This window comes from Silene latifolia, chromosome X (genome assembly GCF_048544455.1).
Source record: "Silene latifolia isolate original U9 population chromosome X, ASM4854445v1, whole genome shotgun sequence".
NCBI classification, from domain to species: Eukaryota; Viridiplantae; Streptophyta; class Magnoliopsida; order Caryophyllales; family Caryophyllaceae; genus Silene; species Silene latifolia.
Window position 1 is genome coordinate 310,511,302 of NC_133537.1, and position 25,532 is coordinate 310,536,833.

A 25,532-nucleotide genomic window follows, 5' to 3' on the forward strand; every position below is an offset into this window, starting at 1 on the left:
TAATTCTTTTATTTTTGAGCATTATTTCAAAAACGGACTCCATTCTTTAAAGCATTTTGATCTAAATTTGTTATAAAAACTCATTTCGGCGAAAACGAAGTTGATTTATAGTCCAATTTGCTACACGGACATTGATCAAGAACATTTTTGTTACTATACAACTCATTTACGTTGGAGGATAGTAACTTGATTCTCGTCCAATTCGCTAAACAAACATTCATCAAGTTGGGATTGACAAATTACTCTCGTCAACACATTACACATTTTTAATCCATTCTTGCAATATAACTTTTCCATATTTATCTCAAGTTGATTTATGTTTTTAAATTTACTTTATAACATCCTCATCATCAATTACGTTATTCTTGATCGGCTTTATTTTCATGCCTTAAAATTAGTGTTTGGTTTATCAGTTATCCAATAATTGTTGTTTTCCTTGCTTTTGTTGGTAAATAAGCTGCAAAACTAGGACAATCGGTACAATTGGGGTTAATATGAGAATATGACAAAGTTGTGATAAAAAAATATAAGCACGTCAAAGAGGGAGTATTAGGGGCAGTTTTTCCAATATTAAAAATATACGAGTCAACTTTGTATTAGCAGACAAGAACCGAGTCTTAATAATTTTAAGCACACCCTTCTGCATATGGAATCAAATAAGAATTCAGTATTTATTACCATTAAAAGAAATTAAGTTGATAATTTCATAATCGATCCTTACCACTAATGTATATCATCAAACATGGTTAAATATTCATGAGATATTGAGATAAATTGTGATTTATAGAGATGCAACCTACATTTCCTTTATATAATTGCACAATTTATTTATTCTGCAATATTATAACCTCACATAAGCTTTTTTAGTGAGAAATTAAGATGATGATGAATTTGATGATGATGATGGGCTACATTATTCTTACCGTTTCATGTATTTTCATCCTTCGATGCATATGGGAAACAATAAATTGGGTGTGGTTTAAACCAAGAAAAATAGAGAACCTACTACGGCAACAAGGACTCGTCGGGAATTCCTACAAACTATTGTATGGTGACCTCAAAGTAAATTCCAAAATGAGACATGAAGATAGAGAAAAGTCGATTCCTTTTACTAATGACTATTTTGCTCATGTTTTCCCTTTTCTGCATCAACTTGAAAGCAAATATGGTTAGTAACTAACTTCTCCTTTTCATTTTGCAGATACTTGTGTGTTTTTGTTGTCCACTACACACCTAAAGGGCAAATCAAACTAATTACTCAAGAACCAATATAAACAAATTGATTATGAATTGAGTGAGAATTATAATGTGTTCGTTAACTTACCCATGTAAAATTTGAAATTAGTATGTACTTGCTTCATGTCATTTATGTGAGTGACAATTAATCTATTTATAAATCGCTAAGAAAAGTTTAAAATTATAACTATTATAGTACTAATTGTATGGACCATTTATTTAAGAATAATGACAACTATCAAGTTCAGGTTTGGCGTTAACTAAGTTCAAAGATGATGAAACAGACCTAAAGCATTTCTCAAATTCCATGGATTCAATGATAGTCATGCAAATTTAGATATACTATTATCTAATCTATAACCATATATGTCATTTTACATAAATTACGTGGATAGGTCCATGTTTGGTGGAGTAGATGGATAGTCGTTGATACTGAAACGAATATGTATATAAGTATCCATTGATTACTTGATTAGTCAAATGAGGCAAAATGTTTATAGATTTCCTAAATTCGTTTTACCTAATATTATTGGGTCAAGATATCGAAAAAATATTTTATACTATCAGTCAGTACTAAGATTTTACTATATATCTTTGATGACAAAATTCTTAGATAGATTGACTCTATCACATTTTAATAATCTTTAACTAATTAAAATAGGGAAGTGTTAGGGCGACACCGGGTGTTACTGAGTTTCACTAACACCCTAATAAAAAAAAATAAAAAGTAGTTTTCGTTTTTGCGCCAATATCATAAGGATAAAACCGTAATTCGTAATATATTATATTAATAAAATAAAATACAAAAGATACTAACAAATAAACTATATCTAGTATTCCTAGAAATGTGAAAACTAATCTATCTCTTTCATCACCCAGTTTGATTTCCACGGTAGCTAAGACACATGAAGAAGAAAACCATTGTTGTTGATGTACACAATTACTATTACTCAGCAATATTATGAAAGCTGCAAGTGAATGCATTGATTATGGTCTAATCTTGAATAGTTCACAATCTTCACATCATAACTTTTACCAATCAATTTTATGAACTTTCGTATTGATGATCTTCATTGAATATTGGGGTTCATCAACTCATCAAGTGCCCAGTTGATCTAATGAGTAATGATAATATCAATGGAGTTTAATTGCCTACAAATTGGCGTGGAGTTTAATTGCCTACAAATTTGCGTAACTAATAGAGGGAATCTTTGATTTGATTATTGTGTAACTAATAATACTAGCCAAAGTACCTAAATTACCCTTCATTAGTATTTTGTTTAAAATTCAAAATAGTTAATAAAATTACAATTTTATCCCGGGTGTTACCGAATTTGAGTAACACCAGGTATCGCTATCTCATTTCCCATTAAAATATACATTTTATTGTACTAAAAAGTTGTTAAATTTCATATTCTCATCCATTAAACATAGTGGCTACCCTTTAAATTTCAAAAAAAGGTTCCCTCACTAATTTACATTTCATATACTATCTAATTCAACAAATTACCCCAATTCTTATTTCAGACCAAGGGTATCCGTCTTATTAATAAGACGGATACCATATTCTCTCACAAAATACCCATTTAGGGTGAGTGGAGAAGCACATGGAGGGTCCCACCTTTGTCCCCTCTACCCATTTCCTCTCACACAACTACCCGTCTTAAAATCCGACCCGTTTTAAGCAAGACTTACTCAACAAATTATCCTTCATACTTCAAGTTTATAAAAGAATTATTAAAATATCTATACTTTGCCTAAAAGAGTGACAATATCCTTCTTAAATATGCAGGTGAAATTTGTTTTTCGTGGATGGGGCCTACGCCTTTTATAAATATTACAAATCCAATTTTATTAACCGATGCCTTTTCTAGAATGCATGATTTTCTGAAGTTACAACTGAGGGGTAATATCCGTATAAGACCCTTTAAATTTAGGACTATAACGTAAATTTAACATGTGAAATGTGGTCATAAACGAAATACAACAATGAAACGATAAAGATAAGGAATCAACCTCGGGTCCTTTGATGCACGGCGTAAAGAACAGAAATCAAACGAGATTCCCTCCTAATTGTTGCACCCAAGATTTGTCCGAGAAATGCCCTTGTGCTAGAACGTGTTCTCCGGTTGCCTTGCAATATTGGGAGAACTTGATCTGAGTTTTTTTCGAGATGTGAGATCTCGGTTTCAGAGAAAACTTAATCTCCAAAACCCTAGTTTTTCGTCAGAATGAAAATCGCTCGGTCAAAAGGAGAGGGAGCCTCTCCTTTTGTTGCCTCGGTCCGCGGGTCATGAGAGGAGGGAGTGGGCTTTCCACTTTCTCCTCATTTAACTCGTGATCCGATTGAACCGACCCCATTCGCTAAAATGTATATGACGCGGTTTTTATTATAAATCGTCATCGGTTATCGGCTATTAAAACATCAACTAATAATACGGGTTAGTTGAAATATTAATACATGTCCGACAAAGACGATATTGTATAATTATATTCAATATACATTTAATTAAATATAAGACGCTTATATTCAATTTACGAATTAACTGCTTAATTCGCCTTAGCCATTATTATTTAATCCGTATTAAATAAAATATCTCAACATCACATTTTGACTAAATATTAGTCAAATAACTCGAATTAACCGGTTAGTCAAAATTGGCATCTACATGACTGTATTTTCATACTGTCACGTCTCTCAAACGTATCCTATAGGTGTGACTTTTAGGGACCAGTTGATCACCGCATCCGTATGACAATAACGTCAAACTTATCTAGCAAGCCAACCGTTATTGATAAACGTGGATCAAGTGATAATAATACCAAAAGTATGCCCTTTGATCCTTTTAGAGGTTTATAAGTCCTTGCACTAACTGTTAAGGACACCAACCCCAACAAGCTCCCACTTGTCCGTACAAGTGTATGTGCAATGACGTTATCCGCACTAACTGGAGGACACAAGCTCCAACAAACTCCCACTTGTCCGTACAAGTGTATGTGCGATAACCGATTCTCATATTCATTTAAAATTTCTCCCACTCAATGTAAAACAATTTGCAGATCCGGATCCGCAAAGGTCGTATTTTACAATCGATCTTTATCTAGAGTGGTTTCCCCGACTAGAGAGTAACTTAACTGATAAAACGAATCCGTATCCGAGCATGGCCATGCATTTCGATTCTGACTCCTCGAGTGGCCCGAGAAATATCGAGTACCGATAAAGGCTGAATATTTCCTTCAACTCGAACTCCTTCCGATCTAAGCACAGCATGAAATGACCCAGAAAAAATCTACTTGGCCCCCTGTTACGGATGACCGTGAGAAAGGAACCAAAGTCACCCAAAATCTGCCTTAGTCTCAAGAGACAGTCGATAGTCAAAAGAATCGACTCTTAGGATCACCATGGAGGTCCTATCCACGACCGGGCACCGAATGTTATAAAACATTTAGAACTCCACGTCGATGTCACAATTGTGTCCTACGAGATATCCGTATAAATCGCCTCTGTGATTGGTCAGTCAACCTGTTGACTTATGGCTCGTTGAACCCACCATCAACCAACGTCACAAAATAATTGCCAGAGTTATCAGCTCATGTGGGCAATTGAGGACTGAAAAATATAATGTTCGCTCAGTTCACTTTGTGGTGTTCAAAAATTGTCATACAATTCCACATGAAAAAACAAAATATGTATATAATATCAAAACGATGATGTCGTATAGAGTACAAAAGGGAATGAATCTAATCCATAAAAGAGTACTACAACTTAGGAACACGTTTAATTCCCATGGAATTAACATGCCCTTCATGCTTATCTTGTCGTAATGCTTTAGTGAGAGGATCTGCTATGTTATCATCTGTAGCAATCTTTTCTATCACTACTTCCTTTTGCTCCACGTAATCCCGGATTAGATGAGCTTTCCGTTGTACATGTCTAGACTTGTTGCTAGACTTTGGCTCCTTAGCTTGGAAGATGGCACCACTATTGTCGCAATAGATGGTGATCGGGTCATTCGAACTAGGCACTACGGATAGTCCATGTAAGAATTGACGCATCCATATCGCTTCCTTTGTAGCCAGGACGCGGCATAGTACTCGGACTCGTCGTAGAATCTCTGTAATGTGATTTGTTTCGAACTCTTCCGGTGATCGCAGCGCCATTAAGAGTAAAAACGAATCCGGATCGAGATTTCGAGTCATCTCGATCCGTTTGGAAGCTAGCATCTGCGAATCGGTTGCGCATAGCTTTTGTTCGCCTCCATAAGTCAATGCCCAATCTTTAGTCCTCCGTAGGTACTTAAGAATGTTCTTGACAGCCACCCAATGTGGTTCACCTGGATCTTTGTTGGAATCGACTTGTCATACTCAATGCATATGCCACGTCCGGACGTGTGCATATCATGGCATACATGATTGATCCTATAGCCGAAGCATAGGGAATCCGTGCCATGCGCTCTTTCTCTTCCGGTGTCTCTGGTGACTGAGACTTGCTCAAATGCACCCCTGGAGCCATTGGAAGAAACCCCTTCTTGGAGTTAGTCATGCTGAATCTCTCTAGGACTTTGTCTATGTAAGACTCGATCGAGAGATAACATCCGTCGTGATCTATCTCGATAGATACGGATGCCTAGAATTCTTTGTGCCTCTCCCAGATCTTTCATCTGGAAATGGTTTTTCAACCATACTTTCACCGAAGTTAAGAGAGGTATGTCATTCCCAATCGGGAGTATGTCGTCAACATACAATATTAGGAAAACAATCTTGCTCCCACTCGACTTGATATATAAACATGGTTCCTCGACCGATCGAGTAAATCCATTTTCTTTAATCACTTGGTCGAAGCGATGATTCCAACTCCGAGATGCTTGCTTAAGTCCATAAATGGAACGCTTAAGTTTGCATACTTTCTTAGGATGTTGTGGATCGATGAAACCTTCGGGTTGTACCATATACAACTCTTCCTCCAAAAAGCCGTTTAAGAAGGCGGTTTTCACATCCATTTGCCAAATTTCATAGTCATGAAACGCGGCGATCGCTAAGATAATCCGAATGGAACGCAGCATGACTACGGGTGCAAAAATTTCATCGTAGTGCAAACCTGCCACTTGGGTGAAACCTTTAGCAACTGATCGTGCTTTATAGATATCTTGTTGACCTTCCACAGAATGCTTTATCTTGTAAAGCCATTTTCATTGAAGGGGACGAACCTTAGCAGGTAATTCAACAAGATCCCATACGTTGTTCTCATACATAGAGTCCATCTCGGATTGCATGGCCTCAAGCCATAGCTTTGAGTCGAAACTAGTCATGGCACCTTTATAGGTTGCGGGTTCACTACTCGTTAAGAGTAGAACGTCATCTATGTCATGTTCCTCGACCATACCAATGTATCTGTCAGGAGGAATAGAGACTCTTCCCGACCTCCTAGGTTCCTCAGGAATATTCACCGCAATCGGGATTGAAGGAACAGTTCCTCCAATGGTTGCTCGGTGTTTGGTTTGGAATCTCCGACAGTCGAAGGTTCTATCACTCTTTGCATTCTCGAGAAATTCCTTCTCTAAGAATGTCGCACCAGCCGCAACAAAAACACGTTGTTCGGTTGGCGAATAGAAGTAATGACCAAGTGTTCCTTTAGGATAACCTATAAAGTATGTCTTGACCGATCGCGGGCCGAGCTTATCTTTAGGTCTCCACTTGACATAAGCCTCGCAGCCCCAAACCCGTATAAAGGACAAGTTAGGGACCGTTCCCTTCCATAGTTCATATGGAGTCTTGTCACAGACTTTAGACGGACTTGGTTAAGTATTAGAGCGGTGACATAAGAGCATAACCCCATAACGAGTCAGTAAAGACGGTGTGACTCATCATGGATCGAACCATATCAAGTAGTGTTCGATTTCTCCGTTCGGACACACCATTCAACCGAGGTGTTCAGGTGGAGTTAAGCGTAGGGCAATCCCACATCCTTTAGGTGTTGATCAAACTCGTGAGAAAGATACTCGCCACCACGATCCGAACGCAGTGTTTTAATCTTCCTACCTAATAGGTTCTGTACCCTATTCTGGTATTCCTTGAATTTCTCAAAGGATTCACTTTTGTGTTTCATTAAGTAGACATAGCCATATCTACTTAAATCGCCCGTGAAAGTGATGAAATACCTATAGCCTTCTCGTGCGGTGATTGACATAGGACCACATACATCCGTGTGTATGAGTCCTAATAGGTCAGCAGCGCGCATTCCAACACCTTTGAAGGAAATCCGAGTCATCTTACCGATGAGACATGATTCACACGTGCCAAATGATTGAAAATCAAAGGCCGAGATAGCTCCATTTTTGATGAGCTGTTTTACGCGTTTCTCATTAATGTGTCCCATACGGCAGTGCCATAGATACGTTTGATCTTTGTCACCAACCTTTACCTTTTTATTCATTACGTGTAATATTTCGGTGGTCTGATCTAAAACATAAATTCCGTTCATGGAGACTGCCTTGCCATAAATCATATCGTGTAAAGAGAAAATGCAAGTATTATTCTCTATTACAAATGAAAAACCAAGTTTGTCAAGTGCAGAAACTGAAATAATGTTTTTCGAAAGACTGGGTACATAATAGCAATCATATAATGATAACTCAAATCCGCTAGGAAGCTGGATCACATATGTTCCTCTCGAGACGGCGACCACTCTTGCTCCATTCCCGACACGCAGTCAACCTCACCCTTTACGAGAGGCTCGAGATTTCGGAGGCCCTGCACATGATTACACAGATGAGAACCACAACCAGTATCAAGTACCCAAGTTCCGTAACTTGCGTGGTTAATCTCAATCATATGAATAAAAGTAGAAGAAGAAGACATACCAACAGGTTTAACGCGACCTGCTTTTATGTCCTCATGATAAACAGGACATGTGCGCCTCCAATGCCCAGTCTTGTGGCAGTGATGGCATTCCATGTTTTCGGTTTTGCTCTTTGTCGCGCCTGATGAGGTGCTCGACTCACCAGGTCCACTCTTACCTGAACCCGACTTCTTGAACTTCGCCTTACCTACTGCTAGGTTTGCTTGAACTTTGCCCTTACCCTTTCCCTTGTTTGTCACAACGAGAACATCCTGTTTCATGCTCCCAGTGAACTTCATGTCTTTCTCGGTCTGTACGAGGAGGGAGTGCAGTTCATGGGGAGTTTTCTTCAAATCATTCATATAGTAATTCGCTCTAAATTGCGAATAACCATCGTGGAGTGAGTGAAGTATGCGGTCGATCACAATGTTCTCGCTGATCTTACAATCAAAGGTCTCCAGCTTCTCGACATTCTCAATCATGCTGAGAATGTGTGGGCTAACTGGTTGGCCCTTCTGGAGTCTCGCATCAAAGAAGCGAGTGGTATGCTCATAGGTCACGATTCTCGGTGCTTTCGAGAATTCCTTGGTGAGCGTGGTGAAAATCTTGTTCGCACCATGGGCTATGAAGCGTTTTTGCAAATTGGGTTCCATTGCAAAAATGAGTACGTTTTTAATCGCACCCGCTTCCATACATAAATCATTAAACTTGGTGATTTTGAGCTCTAGCCGTGGGACACGGGTTTGCGGGATGGGCTCTAATAGATATTTGAGCTTCCGTCGCCGGCGGCAGATTCCGTAATGCCGCCTCCCGATCCGCGAAGTTTGATCCATCATTCTTGATCGAGTAGACCGATTCATCCGATTCATGAAGATCCGAAGCCAGGACTCACGGTCCAATGTGGCACTTGGCATTGGGTTATCGGAGAACCACCATTTGATATTAGCGAGTTTAAAAGTTCGTGATCTACACTTTGAAAAAGAAAGAAAAACAAAAACGAAATAAGCAACTCATCGAGGTGATTTAAGTCTATTTAAAAATTCGTTTTAACGTGTAGACTCTCGCACTTGCATAATTGATCTCCCTCAAGAATGATACAAGTGATCCCAAGACTCAATTTCTGTAAATTGATAAGCCAACTGTTTAGCTAATTCTTCCGTAAGAACTCTTGGTCGATAGATTTCCGTAAATCCTATCTATAGTCCACCATAGTCACAGGATCGTACGAGTGACCATAGTGTTGAGATAAAATAGGTCAATCGGTTCCAACTTACCCGACGTAGAAGGGGTCATATTATGCCTACCGACGAAGAAGGGACTCATTGGAGTTTGACCTATAAAGACCGTTCTCAATTTTTGTTTATACGAGGAAGATCCCATCAACTAAATTATAATTCATATTAAGTGAACGAATAACTAGCGTCTGCGTGAATGAATTAATTTGGGTGATGGCTTAAAAATCGTGTGACAAGAGAATGTCAATGAAAACTAACTCGTGACCTCTATATGTGTCAGTTTTCATGCAATAATTAGGTGGTTTGGTTTTTAGGCGGAAAATGATGCATACTATCGTTACGGAAAAATAAATAAAAGAATGCAATACGTAAAAAAAAAATTCCTAGTGTGGCCTATCCTAGTAAAATAAAACATAAAACAACTTTGGAATCCACCGTTGGACCCGAGAAGCTTGTCTTGATGCTCCATCTTGATCCAAGTAGCGGGAGTGAGCATCCGGTCTCCATCTTTGGTCTTCTCAAAAATTACAATTTAAAATTACAAATATAAACCTATTTACATTCTAATTAAAAACTGTAATTAAAAGAAATAAAATGGAGATACGAGATCTCAAAATACAACCAAGACCGTGTTCCATCATTACGGTAACACGTTCTACTAAGGCCACACTAAGTTACAACCGTTTGCAAAAATAAATAAATACGTAATAAAAGGCATTCAAGGCATTCAACAAAACGATAATTAAATGCATCAACTAAAAACAAATTCATTCGTGACATAATTCTGTAATTATGTTAAATTTATCCAAACCACCTTTTAATGATTAAAATTCATGTGATAAAACCGCTTCTATCAATTTAATTTTAATCTAATACAAATCCATTACTTTAAATACGCTTTAAAATAACTTAATGGTACGTGTGTGAACCGTTTCACAATCATAGCGAGTGTACAATATCCGTATAAAGTACATAATAAGGCCAAAAGAAAATTTAAAGCAAAAAGAATAAATTTTCAAAGTCCAAAACAAAATCCCTCGATTCGAGGACATAAGTGCTCGATCGAGGAACAAAAAACTCGATCGATCGAATCGCTAAGTCGATCGAGAGGGTTGCAAACAGAAAGTGCTCGATCAACTAAAGGCGGTGGTCGATCGAGTACCTTTATCAGCAAATCTGCTCGATCGAGTACGAGGACATCTCGATCGAGCAGAGGGGTTTTGAAAAGGGGTCGATCGAGTACAACAGGGACTCGATCGAGCAAAAACAAGACAGAAATAGCACTCGATCGAGTAGAAATACGCTCGATCGAATGCAAACATGGCTGAAAATTCCAAACCCTCGTGAAAACATTTTGACAATGCAAAACCTACTTTGATTTTGATCAAAAACGCATCAAATCAATTTTATAATTTGACAAAACTTGACATATTATTATAATCTCCGTATAAAATAACAATATGTAAAAGAACAAAACGGAAAAAGTGAATCAACCGTGTAAAACATGTCACGGTTTCAACAAAAACGCGACATCCGTGTATACAAGGCACGGATTTCGAGACAAAAACTACCGTTTCAAAATCGTTTTATGAAAAATCACAAAGAAAATTTACGTGGCCTCGCTCTGATACCACTTGAGGGGTAATATCCGTATAAGACCCTTTAAATTTAGGACTATAAGGTAAATTTAACATGTGAAATGTGGTCATAAACGAAATACAACAATGAAACGATAAAGATAAGGAATCAACCTCGGGTCCTTTGATGCACGGCGTAAAGAACAGAAATCAAACGAGATTCCCTCCTAATTGTTGCACCCAAGATTTGTCCGAGAAATGCCCTTGTGCTAGAACGTGTTCTCCGATTGCCTTGCAATATTGGGAGAACTTGATGTGAGTTTTTTTCGAGATGTGAGATCTCGGTTTCAGAGAAAACTTAATCTCCAAAACCCTAGTTTTTCTGTAAATGAAAATCGCTCGGTCAAAAGGAGAGGGAGCCTCTCCTTTTGTTGCCTCGGTCCGCGGGTCATGAGAGGAGGGAGTGGGCTTTCCACTTTCTCCTCATTTAACTCGTGATCCGATTGAACCGACCCCATTCGCTAAAATGTATATGACGCGGTTTTTATTATAAATCGTCATCGGTTATCGGCTATTAAAACATCAACTAATAATACGGGTTAGTTGAAATATTAATACATGTCCGGCAAAGACGATATTGTATAATTATATTCAATATACATTTAATTAAATATAAGACGCTTATATTCAATTTACGAATTAACTGCTTAATTCGCCTTAGCCATTATTATTTAATCCGTATTAAATAAAATATCTCAACATCACATTTTGACTAAATATTAGTCAAATAACTCAGACTAACTGGTTAGTCAAAATTGGCATCTACATGACTGTATTTTCATACTGTCACGTCTCTCAAACGTATCCTATAGGTGTGACTTTTAGGGACCAGTTGATCACCGCCATCTGTATGACAATAACGTCAAACTTATCTAGCAAGCCAACCGTTATTGATAAACGTGGATCAACTGATAATAATACCAAAAGTATGCCCTTTGATCCTTTTAGAGGTTTATAAGTCCTTGCACTAACTGTTAAGGACACCAACCCCAACAACAACCCAATCCACTAGTGGCTTCAATTGCTTGCGGACTTGCTCATTACGAGGGTGATAAATGGGATATGCATAGGAAGCTACTCAACCCAGCTTTCCATATGCACAAACTGAAGGTATCTGATATTTTAATTATGTATATACTCCCTCCTATTCACCATTTTCTTCCCCTTTACTTTTTACCCAAGAAATAAGGAAGTGAATTTAGACCACACAAAATACACTACCCCACATGCCATTGAATTTGGACCACACAAATCAACCCAAAAAAGGAAATAGGGAATAAAACCCGAATAACCGAATAAGGAAATAGGGAAAAAACCCTGAATAGGAGGGAGTATAAGTTTTCCTAATTTAATTCCACTTTAATAAATGTATGACAAACACACATGTATATCAGTGTCCTTAATGCTTGATCTAAACATTATTTTTCACTTTTGGAACCTTAAACACAACACGTAAAGTTGTATATATCATTTTCCTTAAATTAATAGTAAAACATAGTAATCAATTGATAAGTTATTTTTTTTTTTTTTTTGCAAGAAAGATATTTTCCATATATTTCAAAAGGGAATTACATGAATTTCCTTACAAAAGAGTATAGCCCTTTGCATATAAGATACTCTATGTTAAACACCCAATTAGGCGTTTAACACATCAACTAAGACATCAAACATAGGCACCGAGGCATGATAGACATAGCAAAACAACATTAATAGTTAGCTTAATCTCCCTAAAAAGAGTTCTATAGATCTCTCCTTATCTTCGAAAACCCGCTTGTTCCTTTCAGTTCAAATACAGTAAACCAAACATGATAATGCACAGCTTGTCCATTTTGCTTGCCATTTATCAGAATTGCCTCTCCTTCGAGCATATGCCAACAAGGAGTGTAGGTTGTTGTCATTTGTGTGCAACCTAACTCATTGCTTAATGCAAGCCAGTAAATCCTGAGTATAGGCACAGTGAATGTGCAAGTGACGAGCAGATTCAACACCGTGACGACACGAGAAACAAATATTTACCAATTGAATCCCCCTCCTTTGCAGCTGGTCAATTGTAGCTAGCTTCTTTTGGACTGCTAGCATAAGAATGAACCTATGTCTAGGTAGCAAGATACCATTGTGTATGGCTTTAAAACAAGTATTAACTGGAAACTTTGGTCTGAGTTCACTGTGGGCACTAATGACAGACAACTTCCCTCGAATGACACACCTTGAGAGCAAATTCTGCACACCTTATATATTTTCTAGCTGCTGGACATAGGCATCTCTAACCTGCAAAATTCATCTAAAGCTCTATGAGAAATGCTCCTTGCTAAACACCTCCCAAATGGAATAATCAGCAAGATGGTAGCTTTGAATCCAATGAATCCTAATGGTCCCCTGATCCTGATCAAGCTGCCATATCAATTTAAGTAAGACTGCCTTGTTCCAAGAGGAGAAGTTCTTAATCTGGAAACCACCCTCAGTCCAAGGGGAGCATATATTTTCCAAACTTTTAAACACAAGCCTTTGATGTCCATCCATACATCCCCAAAACAGACCCTTGCTAAGCTTAGTGATAGTCTTATAGATATGCCTGGGTAAGAACAAGATAGAACACCAGAAATTTCCCAAACCATAAATGACAGAGTGTATAATTTGTAGTTTACCAGCATAAGATAATGTTGTAACCGAGCACCTTTGAAATAGGCATTGAATCTTAATCAGCAAACCATTATACACATCCTTGGAAAGCCTGGATGGATTAATGGGAAGCCCTAAATACCTAAAAGAAAAAAAAACCTTCCTTTGGTCCGACAGTAGAGAGGATAAGTTGCTTAACATCAGGCCTCACCCCTCCAAAGTAAGCCTCTGTTTTATCGAGGTTAGCTCGAAGACCAGACCAGCCAACAAACATATCCAGTATTTCAGTGGCTTTTTGCACCGAAGGCAAGTTTCCTCTTGTGAAGACCATGCGGTCATCTGTAAAAGTTAAGTGCGTAAGGCCTAGTCTAGGGCACTTAAGATTAAAGGAGACATTAGGGGAGTCGCACATTCCCCCGAGGCACCTATACAGAACTTCCATACTTAGTACAAATAGATAAGGGGACAAGGGATCCCCTTGTCTAACTCCACTTTTGCCCTTAAAGAATCCATAGTTGGTTCCATTGACCTTTACAGTAAACCAGCAGCCTTGCACACACCCCATGATCCACTTTATAAAAATAGCAGATGAACAAGTATATTATGAAGGAATTTTCATTGGAAAGTATTAAAAGTTTTAGTGATACCCACCTTTAACATGCATCTGGGAGTAAACTCTTTCCTGGTATAGCTTTTGACAAGGCTTTGGGTTAGCATCACATTTTCAAAGAGGCACCTACCTTGTAAAAAAGCAGTCTGCTTCTCTCCTACTAACTTGGGCATAGGAACTTTCAGCCTGTTTGTCAAGATTTTACTGATGGTTTTATAAATAACGGAGCAGCGAGATATAGGTCTAAAGTCTCTTACAATTTGAACAACTGGCTTCTTTGGAATAAGGGAGATGACTGTGACATTAGCTTGCTTAGGCAGAAAGCTTTTCCTGAATAAATCTTCCACATCAACACAAAAATCATGCTCTACAATGTCCTATGCAACTTTGAAAAACCCAGATGAAAAACCATCAAGACCTGGACTTTTAATTGATCCAATGCTAAATAGAGCTTCTTTGCTTTCCCTTCTGGTTATAGGACATATAAGAGCTTTAATGCCAAGCTCCTCTACACATCCCTTTGGAAATAATATCAAAATTTGTCATGTACCACAGCAGAGCAACCCAAGAGCTGCTGATAATGCTCCACAAAGGCATCATCAACTTCAGTTTTCCCTTTGCGAGTAATACCATCAACCCCCTGAATTTTACCAACATATTGTTTTAACTGCTTTTCTTTTATTTTTGAGGAAATATAACTAGAACTGATATCATTATGCATGATATTATGAAGCTTTGCCCTTTGAGTGAGAATTTTAACTTCAACTTCCTTTAATTTGACAAGATTCTGAGAAACGGTTTTCTCTCTTCGTATGAGAGAAGAAGAAAATGGGCCAGCCTTTAAATTATTGAAACATTGGTGCAGTTCCTCTTTCTTTTGAATAATCCTAGAATTTATGTTGGAATAGTGGTGAGATTGCAACTGCTTAAGCTGGTGCTTAACCTTTTTAAGCTTGATCATGAGCCTGACATCGAGTTTCTAGTGACCCCTCCACCAGACCAGGCTTCAGAAACAAGCTGCTTAAAGCCAGGATGATCAGCCCAACAATTAAGAAACTTGAATTGCTTTTGAGGCAGGTGATGACCATAAAAAGTGACCATAACAAGGCAGTGGTCAGAGATGTCAGGAGAAATAAATTGAACGAGGTTTGATCAAAGTGACTAGTCCAGGTAGAGCTAACAAGAGCTCTATCATACTTAGAATAAACTCTGGTACTTGGCTCCTGCTTGTTGAACAAAGTGAAGTCATGTCCACAGTCAGCCATTTCTTCCAGGTCACAACTAAGGAAGCATGAGTTGAAATCCATCATTTTAGATGCAATAGGAGGATGACTACTGATTTTCTCAATAGGATATCTGACAACATTAAAATGCCCTATTACCAGCCAGGGCCCAACATGTGTAGCAAACTGAGACATAGAAGCCTAGAGGTCCCTTCTTCTATCAGCATTATTACTCTCATAGACAACGGAAAGATATAGAACTCTACTAGTAATCAAATGATTAACCTGACAGTGGATAACTTGGGCATGTTCCTCTAACATAGAAATATTTACAGTGGCAGGATTTCATAAGAACCAAATCCTACCATTGACATGTTTATTGTAATTACAATAATTGGAGTATCTACCAAAATTGTTTCTCAAAACTTCCTCAATTTTTTTCTTTTTGACCCTTGTTTCCAAAATTCCTAGGATGTCGATTTTATTATTCCTAAGATATTGTACTACCCCTATATGATTAAGTGGCATATTAAAGCCTCTAATATTCCAAGTAAAGATTATCATTTAATAGAGCCATCAGGGGATTTCTACTCAACATGATGGATCAAAATAGCTTGATTATTACCATTATTCTCCTCTACTGACAACACAGTGAATCTGTTAGGAGAAAGAGATGGCTCACCAGGATCTGCATCACCCTCAACATGAACCATAGCTCCACTCTCAACTCTTTCAGTCCCAGTGACAACCTGACCAGACTCCAGCCCTAACTCACTGCATTTTGAGTGCTTTACAGCCTCCTGAGACAATGGACCAGTCCCCTCGTCATGAGTTAGAGGGACTAGCTCAATGCATTCTAAACCCTCGCCATCAGTCAAAGGGGTTAATTCCACTACCTTAGAATCTGAGGTATCACCTAACAAAGAGCATCCTGAGGCTTGGTCTTGGTCAGAGTGACTGGGAATAGGTAGACTAGGCTTAACAACAGGCTTATATATCTGTTTAACCACAGGTTCTCTGACAGTCTCGGAATTGACAGGTTTATTAGTTTTATTTTGGACATTATCCATATTCCTTTTGCAAGAAGCTTTTGTGTGTCCAAGTTTCTTACAGATGTTGCAATAATATGGAAGCCACTCATAGACAACCCTCTAAACAGACTGGCCAATAAAGAGAGCATTTATAACAATTTGCTCAGGCAAGGCAACTTTAACATCAACCTCCACCAATACCCTAGCAAACGACAATCTAGAATTACATGTAGTAGTCAGATCAACAAATAGAGGCTTGTTAACTTTACTTGTCATCTTACTTAGTATAGAGTCAGTCCACATATAGGGATCCAAGTCAGGGAACAGGATTCAAACAGGCACAAGTGGCACACTTTCCATGACACATGAGAAGTAAGGTGTTCATTGCTTAAAGATTAAAGAGTTAGATCCTACAAACCATGGTCCTTTCATCAGTACTTCCTACATACTCTCTGCATTATCAAATTTGAAGCTAAACTAACCGTTTTTTAAAGTATTGGACTACAGGTAAATTACCACAAATCCAGTATTTCTGAACATAGTCAGTCATTTGTATTAGGGTAGGATTTGCTCCTAGATCATTCCCCATTAAAGTATACTTCCATTTGGCTACTTCATCCTAAATCTCCTCTAATTGAATATCAACTTCATCAGATTTGGCACTATCCTTATGATAAACAAATTCATGCACATGGGTTCTTTCCCCTTAGCAACACTAGCCCAATTTCTAGTAGTCATCCCAGTATTGGGAATCTTAGAATTGGTCTCAGAATAGCTCGTGGTGACTACAGTCGCAGGAGAAACAATGGGAGTAACAATAGAGGTCCCTGCCTGTTCATTTAAATTAGGCAAAACTCTGATTTTTCCCCCCAATTATACCAGGTGATGTATGAATCGGTGAAAATGAAGAACAATTAACAGTAGTAACACGTGAAGATGCAGGAAGAACATTTAAGATGGCATCGATCATTAACAGTCGGAGAACTACGTACATGATATTGACCCACAGAAAGAGAATGATCGAAATCGATACCAGTAGATGCGGAATCAAGAGAGCAATCTGATAGTATTGTATGTTTGGAAGGACAACCCCTCACCTAGCCATGGCGCAAGCTTTTTAAAACCGTTAATGGCGTTGAGCCTGAGAGAGTTTTATCTAACTAACTAGAGAGAGAAACCGAAAAAAAAAGACCAGAATTTATACTGATAAGTTGTTTATCTAATTAATAAGAGAGTATTCACTTATTTAACGATAATGATTTAGTTGTGGTCGTATTTTTTTCAGACAACACTTCCAGCATTTTACACGAGTGTTATTGAAATGGTGAACAAGTGGGATAAATTATTAGCGACAAGTAGTTCACGTGAGATAGATTTGTGCCCATATCTCACCAGCTTGACTGGAGATGTAATTTCTCGAATTGCATTTGGTAGCACATACGATGAAGGAAGAAGAATATTTGAACTTATCTCCGAACAACAAAAATGCGTTGCTCCTCTTGTCAACTCTATTTATATTCCTGGATGGAAGTAAGTATATGTACATTATTTCTGCTTTATGATATATATTTAGTTAATGTTAAGAGACACATAGGTCCTGATCGTTTGGACTTAATTTCAGTTCTCATAAGTTTAATTTGATTCAGCTCCATTAAATTTAGTTTAGTTCAATTTAGTTTAGTTAAGTTATGTTTAGTTTAGTTTAAATTTATTATTATTATTATTATTATTATTATTATTATTATTATTATTATTATTATTATTATTATTATTATTATTATTATTATTATTATTATTATTATTATTATTATTATTATTATTATTATTATTATTATTATTATTATTATTATTATTATTATTATTATTATTATTATTATTATTATTATTGCAAGAAGATATACCTCATTTTATTAGAAAAGAGGATAAAAAATTACAAAGTTATCCACTAGAAGATAGTACAAACAATCAAAGCAACATAGGCATCAGACAACTAGGATGAGAAGCATGAGTTGCTAGCCGATGTCTAATAGCTAACTTGATGTTACTAATGATGTGAGAAACAGTGATGTCTTTCCCAGAGAAGATACTTTGGTTGCGTTCCTGCCAAATGAAGTAAAATGCAGCAGCAACACAACTCTGTCTCCATGCATGCTTCTAGTGTCTCCATCCCTTGGCCTATGCCATCCAACGAATTTCAGACCAGAGATTGATAGTCCTGTTACCAATATTCATCCATTGCAGAAGAGCTTGCCAAATCTGCTGCGAGAATGCACATTTTAAAAAAAGGTGCCCATGAGTTTCAGATTGGCATTTGCATAACACACATATGTTCACCAGAATCATCCCCCTTGTGACTAGAAGATCAGTAGTAGGCAACTTATGCATAACAGCAAGTGAGACAGTGAGTTTGTGACTAGGCATGAGAGAACCACCATGGAGTGCCCTAAACCAGTATACTCTACCCCCTTTGGCTCTGAACCAGTCATAAGCCTTAGCTACCTGAAATTTACCTTTGTGAACCCAGCTGTTAACAGTGTGCAGAGCTGCATCAATAGAGCCAGTTCTCAAAAGTATTTCATCCTTAACTTTCAAAATACTACACAAGCTCTCAGAAAATCTATCTTTGGTACTGGTATGCCAAATAGAATTATAATAAAAGACATAAGCTGTATTCCATTGGGCCCAGCATCCAGGGGAATCACTTACCAAGCGCCATACCCATTTGGCTAATACAGCTTTATTCCAAGATAAAAGTTCATTCACATTGAAATCTCCTTCCTAAGATGGTCTGCACACAGATTTCCAAGCAAGGAAGACCTGTTTCCTACCTCCATCAGCAATACCCCAGAAATAATCCTTACAAATTTTAGTGATTCATTTCAAAATATTCTTAGGCAACAAAGCACTAGAGCACCAGAAGTTAGCAATGCCAAATATAACAGAATTGAGGATTTGGACCCTCCCAGCATAAGATAAGAGATTATTAGTCTAGTGAAGCAAAGCATTCTGAATTTTGGTAATCAGAGTCTCATAAACTTCAGCAGAATTCTTAGTGGAGTTCAATGGGACATCAAGATACCTGAAAGGGAAGTTGCCTTCAGAGAACCCTGTATGTTGCAAAATAAGAGCTTTGACAGCAGTGGAGACTCCACCAAAATAAATCTCATTTTTAGAAATATTAGGTTTTAGTCCAGACCATTTAGCAAACATATCCATGATGTGCACTGCTCCTTTGACAGAAGGAAGATCCCCTCTCACAAAGAGCATAAGATCATCAGCAAAAACTAGATGGGTGAGCTGAAGTTTGGCACATTTAGGATGCAATGATACCAGAGGAGTGGAGCCATGTTGTCTGAGATATCTAGAGAGAATCTCCATACTCAAGACAAAGATATAGGGGGAGAGTGGATCTCCTTGCCTAAGTCCACTCCTTTCAGGGAAAAATCCATGATTAACCCCATTTATCTTGATGGAGAACCAAGAACTAGAGAGGCACCCCATGATCCAGGTGACAAATATAGGGGGAAATTTAAGAGCATGGAGCATGTTCCTAATAAAATCCCACTGAAGAGAATCAAATGCTTTGTGAATGACAATTTTTATGAGACTTCTAGGGGTTAGATATTTTCTAGTATAATTCCTTACAAGGGATTGAGAGAGAATTATATTCTCAAAAATGCTTCTCCCCTGCACAAAGGCAGCCTGCTCAGGACCCACTAAAGAAGGCAAAATGGGCTTAAATCTATTAGCTAGGATCTTGCTCATTATTTTATAAATGGTAGTGCAGCAAGAGATAGGCCTAAAGTCTTGAACAGATTGACTGACTTTATTCTTAGGAATAAGGGTAATAAGAGTAGAATTAGCAAGCTTGCTCATTTTACCAGTTTTAAAGAAGGCATGCACAGCTTTGCAAAAATCAGCTCCAATGAGATCCCATGAGTCCTTGAAGAAGGCAAAAGAAAAGCCATCAGGACCAGGACTCTTATCATAGCCAATGCTGAATAAGGCAGCTTTAATCTCAAGGACAGTTACTGGTTGAGTCAGAGGGCCATAAGCATCATTAGCAACACAAGAGCCTTGTTGGATAAACTCAAAATCCAAAGGGCAAACCTCAGAGCTAGCACCCAGGAGATTTTTAAAGTAATCTACAAAGCCATCAGCCACATCAGATAACCCAATCCTTTCAGTACCATTTCTATCAGAAATCCTGCCAATAATATGTTGTTGTTTCCTTTTTTGGATCTTAGTAAAGAAATATTTAGATGAGCAATCACCATATTTAATGTTATCAAGTTTAGCTTTCTGTTGCAGCATACTCATCTCAGGAGCTTTAAGAGTATTATTATTATTATTATTATTATTATTATTATTATTATTATTATTATTATTATTATTATTATTATTATTATTATTATTATTATTATTATTATTATTATTATTATTATTATTATTATTATTATTATTATTATTATTATTATTATTATTATTATTACTACTATTACTATTACTATTACTATTATTACTATTACTATTACTACTATTATTATTACTATTACTATTATTACTATTACTATTATTATTATTATTATTATTATTATTATTTGTTCCGGGTGTAATTCTGGAGCAGGATTATGACCACTTAAGCTTGTAGAATGACGTCGTTGCTTGTCTCTTCCTTTCGCTCTCTCCTGTAAAGATGAACAAACTGAGGGCTCGGCTTGGTACCGAGCGTACTCACTCCGACGCTCAAGTCAGTAAACTTAAAGAGATAAGTTGTGTGTTAACTTGGCAAGTTATATTGTAGAGAGATAAGGGAGTTTATACCAGATTATTAGATGTTTTTTCGGATAGTTTTTGGATCCTTTTCTCAATGAGAAAAGTGGAGTATTTATAGACTTTCACTTTTTGTCACGTAGTGGCCAAGTGGCTAGCAGGTGGAAAGACTATCTTACCCTCGGCCGAGGGACCCATGCCGGGACGGCAGGCCTGGTTGACTCCATGCCAAGGGGACTGGATGTGAGTACCCGAATATGCCTCTCACGCTAGCTAGTTCCGAGACCGAGACCAGTGACAGCCGACAAAGGCTATGTCGGTTAGGAAAATTTTGTCTAATACGTTGACTTCTTTGTCTTTTGGCTTTGACCTTGCTCAATATGTTGACTCGGTCAGCGGGTGCAGAATATGCCCCATTATTATTATTATTATTATTATTATTATTATTATTATTATTATTATTATTATTATTATTATTATTATTATTATTATTATTATTATTATTATTATTATTATTATTATTATTATTATTATTATTATTATTATTATTATTATTATTATTATTATTATTATTATTATTATTATTATTATTATTATTATTATTATTATTATTATTATGATTATTATTATTATGATTATTATTATTATGATTATTATTATTATTATTATTATTATTATTCATAAATCCCGAACTCGTTTATTACAAGTTACCATGTTCGAGAAGGATCCCTAGTTATTTGGGTGTTGGTGATGAATGATGTTGTTTATTTTTAGTTTAGGTGGTAGTATGTGTTTTGAGAAAATAAAGTAAGGATATTTTGGTCATTTTTTAATTTATTAACATAACAAGTCGGCATTTAAGTAAAATGAGTATCCAGAATGAAATACGGTGGTAGGTGAGATATATATGGTGAAATGGAGGTGGTAAGTTGTAATAAACAAAATTCATGATGGTAATTTGTAAAATTCAGCAAATATTAGGTGGTTATTAATAATTTTCACTATATTATATAGAGGTACATTTTTATGTGTTTCTTATTTATCTAATATAAAATCGCGATTTCATATAGATATGTGCCAACAAAGACCAACAAGATGATTAAAGACAAGAATGCAGAAATAGAACATCTATTGAAAAAAATAATTGACAAAAAAGTTAAAGCAATGAAGAATGGAGAAGGAAGTAAGGATGACGTGCTGGGAATTCTAATAGAATCTACCTCAAAAAGAGAGAAAAAGTTGAGAATGAGTTTTCGGGATTTAATAGAAGAATGCAAGTTGTTCTATTTTGTTGGACATGATTCCACCTCTATGCTTTTAGTTTGGGCGATGATTTTGTTGAGCAAACATCAAGATTGGCAAGATCGAGCTCGTGAAGAAGTTCTTGCAACATTTGGCACGAATCCACCTGATTTTGAAGGATTAAACCGTTTGAAAATAGTAAGTCACCCTCATTATTGATAATTTAAGCACCTTATTATTCATAATTATTAAATGAGCTATATAAGTTATTACTGACCGTTGTAACTCGTGTTGATTATTTTATTTTAATTTTTACACATAAATATTAAATTACTAATTAAAACTTATTCAATACTCAAGAGATGATTAAGGTAGTAAATATAAGCTCAATATTATTCAACACAATTATTATGTAACAATTATTATGTAACAGATGAAAATGATCATACGTGAAGTGTCAAGATTATATCCTCCGGCGCCATCAGTTATTCGAAGAATCAAACCCGGCGGTGCAACATTAGGAGGCTTATATCTACCGGAGGGCCTATTACTTGGCATGTCTATTATCCATGCTCATCATAATCCCAAATATTGGGGAGATGATGCCAAAGAATTTAAGCCAGAGAGATTTTCCGATGGCGTGGGGAAAGCAACCAATGCTACTAATACATTCTTACCATTTGGTTGGGGCCCTCGATATTGCATTGGACAAAACCTTGCACTCATAGAAGCTAAGATGGCATTATCTATCTTCTTTCAGAAGTTTGCATTTGAGCTCTCACCATCGTATTCTCATGCTCCTACGGGTGTTATTACTCTTAAGCCTCAACATGGAGCTCATCTCATTTTACGCCGAATTTAGTGATGCAAGTCTCTACTATTATCTCAAAACCTTAAATTTGCAGTTATGTGGGTAATAATAATCCATAAACCTTGAAAGTATTACCTTATGTAATATGTTTGGTAAACATCAAATTAAAAAGAGAGTAGTTTCTCATATTTGGCATTGATTATTTAATTTATATTTGTTGTGGTGTGCGTGGATTAGAAACATGAATTTTGTGTTACGTTGCCGCGAGCTGCTTTAAAATCCAACGTCTTAAACTTATTGGAGTGTTGTTATTTTGAAAACACTAACACACTAACTACTCCGTATTGTAACGAAAAGAATTGAGGAAAACGAAAATATTGCATTTCCAAACAATTGAAGCTAGTATTAAGTATAGTAGCTCGGTAGCTTCAATTGTTTAACCTCACCGGGGGCCAAAAATCTCAACGAAAGTGTTTTGTTAATTTTTTACCGAATTAAGTTAAGCGAGGTCAATGCGGTCTTATTCGTTGTATGTTCGAACGTAATTTGTGTTTAATGCAAAGTATGGAAATTAGACGTAAATAAAGGTTGATGTTTTAGGAGGGATTTTGCTAAGTGAAAACGTCCTGCCAGGGAATTTTTGAGGGGGCGATCTAACTCAACAGAATTGTCTGACTAGTATTACTAAATAAGTAAACAAATAGAAAACAATAACACGAAGATTTATACATGAAAAAACCCTGGGAATAAGGGAAAAAACCACGGGCACCAAGCCAGGAGGATTATTACTATGATTTTAAGTAACCTGACAGGGAATTTGTATGTCAGGCGTGGGACAGACTAAGAATAATGCTCAATTATATGTTGAATACAAGAATGAGAGTAGTAGTATGAGTGTACGAGTGAGTGAGTAAGTATATCCTCTTCTCTAGTCTTCTTTGCCATTTATAATAGCCTTCAAACGGTCTCCTTAAGTTGTATTAGAGTTTCCTGGTAAATAGGACTTGCCCTATTTACCCGGAAGTAGTTGATTGACCCATTCCAGCCGTTGCTTTTGATCTTCTCCTTTATATTCTTCCTTTGAATAGGTCTTCCTTATTTATAGGGACTTTGTTTTCACATTCTGATCGTGCTTTCCTTTGTGGTTTGACTGGCTTTGGTGATGGTATTCCTATGCCTGACACGGTGTCTCCTCAGACCAGGCTTATTGGTTGCCTTGCCTTGTATTTCCCTCCTACTTGATGCCTGACCAGGCGCTTCAATTGCTTTTCTTTAGATATTTCTTGTTCAGGCCTAGTCTTAAGTATTGCATGTCTTTACCCTGACGAGTCAGGGTAATTCTGGGCCCAACAATTGCCCCTTATCTTCTTATTCCCTAATGGGTCTGGCCAGGAATAGGGAGATAAAAATTTGGGCCAGGCAAAAGAAACGTATGGGAATACTTTACCGGAATAGAGTTTGTGTTTGGTTCAACTTCTATAACGGCTAGTTTGCCATTAATGGGGTAGATTCACAAAACCCTAGGAGAGTTATGATTAGGTTTGTCCACCTGCTTTTGCCCGTTTATTTTTGCGGCTATAAATATCTCCTTCCGTTTACCTTTGCTTTCACATTCCCAAACTTCAAATTCTTCTTTCTTTCTCTAAAATTCTCTTTGCAAAAGAAAATCAGTCTTCAATTAAATCTTTAAAATATGGCTGGGGGGGGGTAGAAGAAAGACGACTACGTCTAAAGCTGCTGCTGAGATTGAGAAAGCTCCTGCTGTTGTTGATGTCCCAGACATCATACCTGAGGATGAAGTTGTGGAGATAATCGCCCCCCGAAATTTTGTCTATGTCATACAAGAGGGTTGAATATACCCCTGTGAAGGCTTTGTCTGCCTCTTTTTATGAGGCTAATCAGTTAAAGCCGACCTTTGAACATTATCTGAAGGGCAGGAGTCTTCTTCCTGCTGAATCTGATGTTTGGATCCCTGAGAGCGGCCCAGTCAGGGCTAATTAGAGTAGTCCATGCTGGTTCTGCATTTTTGAATGGGCGTTTAAGGGTGGATGTCAGCTTCCACTTTCTCCATTCATAGTTGAGGTTATCAGGGATATCAGGGTTCCTCCATTTCAACTCATGCCAATGGTTTGGAAGATCGTCCATTCAGTTGAGCAATTGTGTACTAAGCATAAGTTGGTCATCACTCTGGAAGACTTCAAGAATGTTTATCATTTGAAGAGTCATTCCCCTGGTCAGTTTAATCTTCAAGTCAGGTCGAAGATGGCTCATCTAATT

General features: G+C 37.1%; 1 protein-coding gene across 1 annotated transcript; it reads left to right on the top strand.

Annotated features, from left to right (window-relative positions):
* The first annotated feature begins 882 nt into the window (after positions 1-882).
* Positions 883-23,306, top strand: LOC141621947 (cytochrome P450 72A397-like). Its single transcript, XM_074438057.1, has 6 exons — positions 883-1,168; positions 3,029-3,142; positions 11,926-12,056; positions 17,715-17,959; positions 22,273-22,642; positions 22,878-23,306. Exons 1-6 carry the CDS (start codon positions 883-885, stop codon positions 23,304-23,306), a joined length of 1,575 nt encoding a protein of 524 aa, XP_074294158.1.
* Positions 23,307-25,532: the final 2,226 nt, after the last annotated feature.

What these genes read in the sequence shown, in the direction of transcription:
- LOC141621947 (XM_074438057.1), top strand. Translation starts at nt 883, where the DNA reads ATGATGAATTTGATGATGATGATGGGCTACATTATTCTTACCGTTTCA. An exon ending in TCAACTTGAAAGCAAATATG is followed by an intron (nt 1,169 to 3,028) that starts GTTAGTAACTAA and finishes TTAAATATGCAG; the next exon opens with GTGAAATTTGTTTTTCGTGG. An exon ending in ATTTATATTCCTGGATGGAA is followed by an intron (nt 17,960 to 22,272) that starts GTAAGTATATGT and finishes GATTTCATATAG; the next exon opens with ATATGTGCCAACAAAGACCA.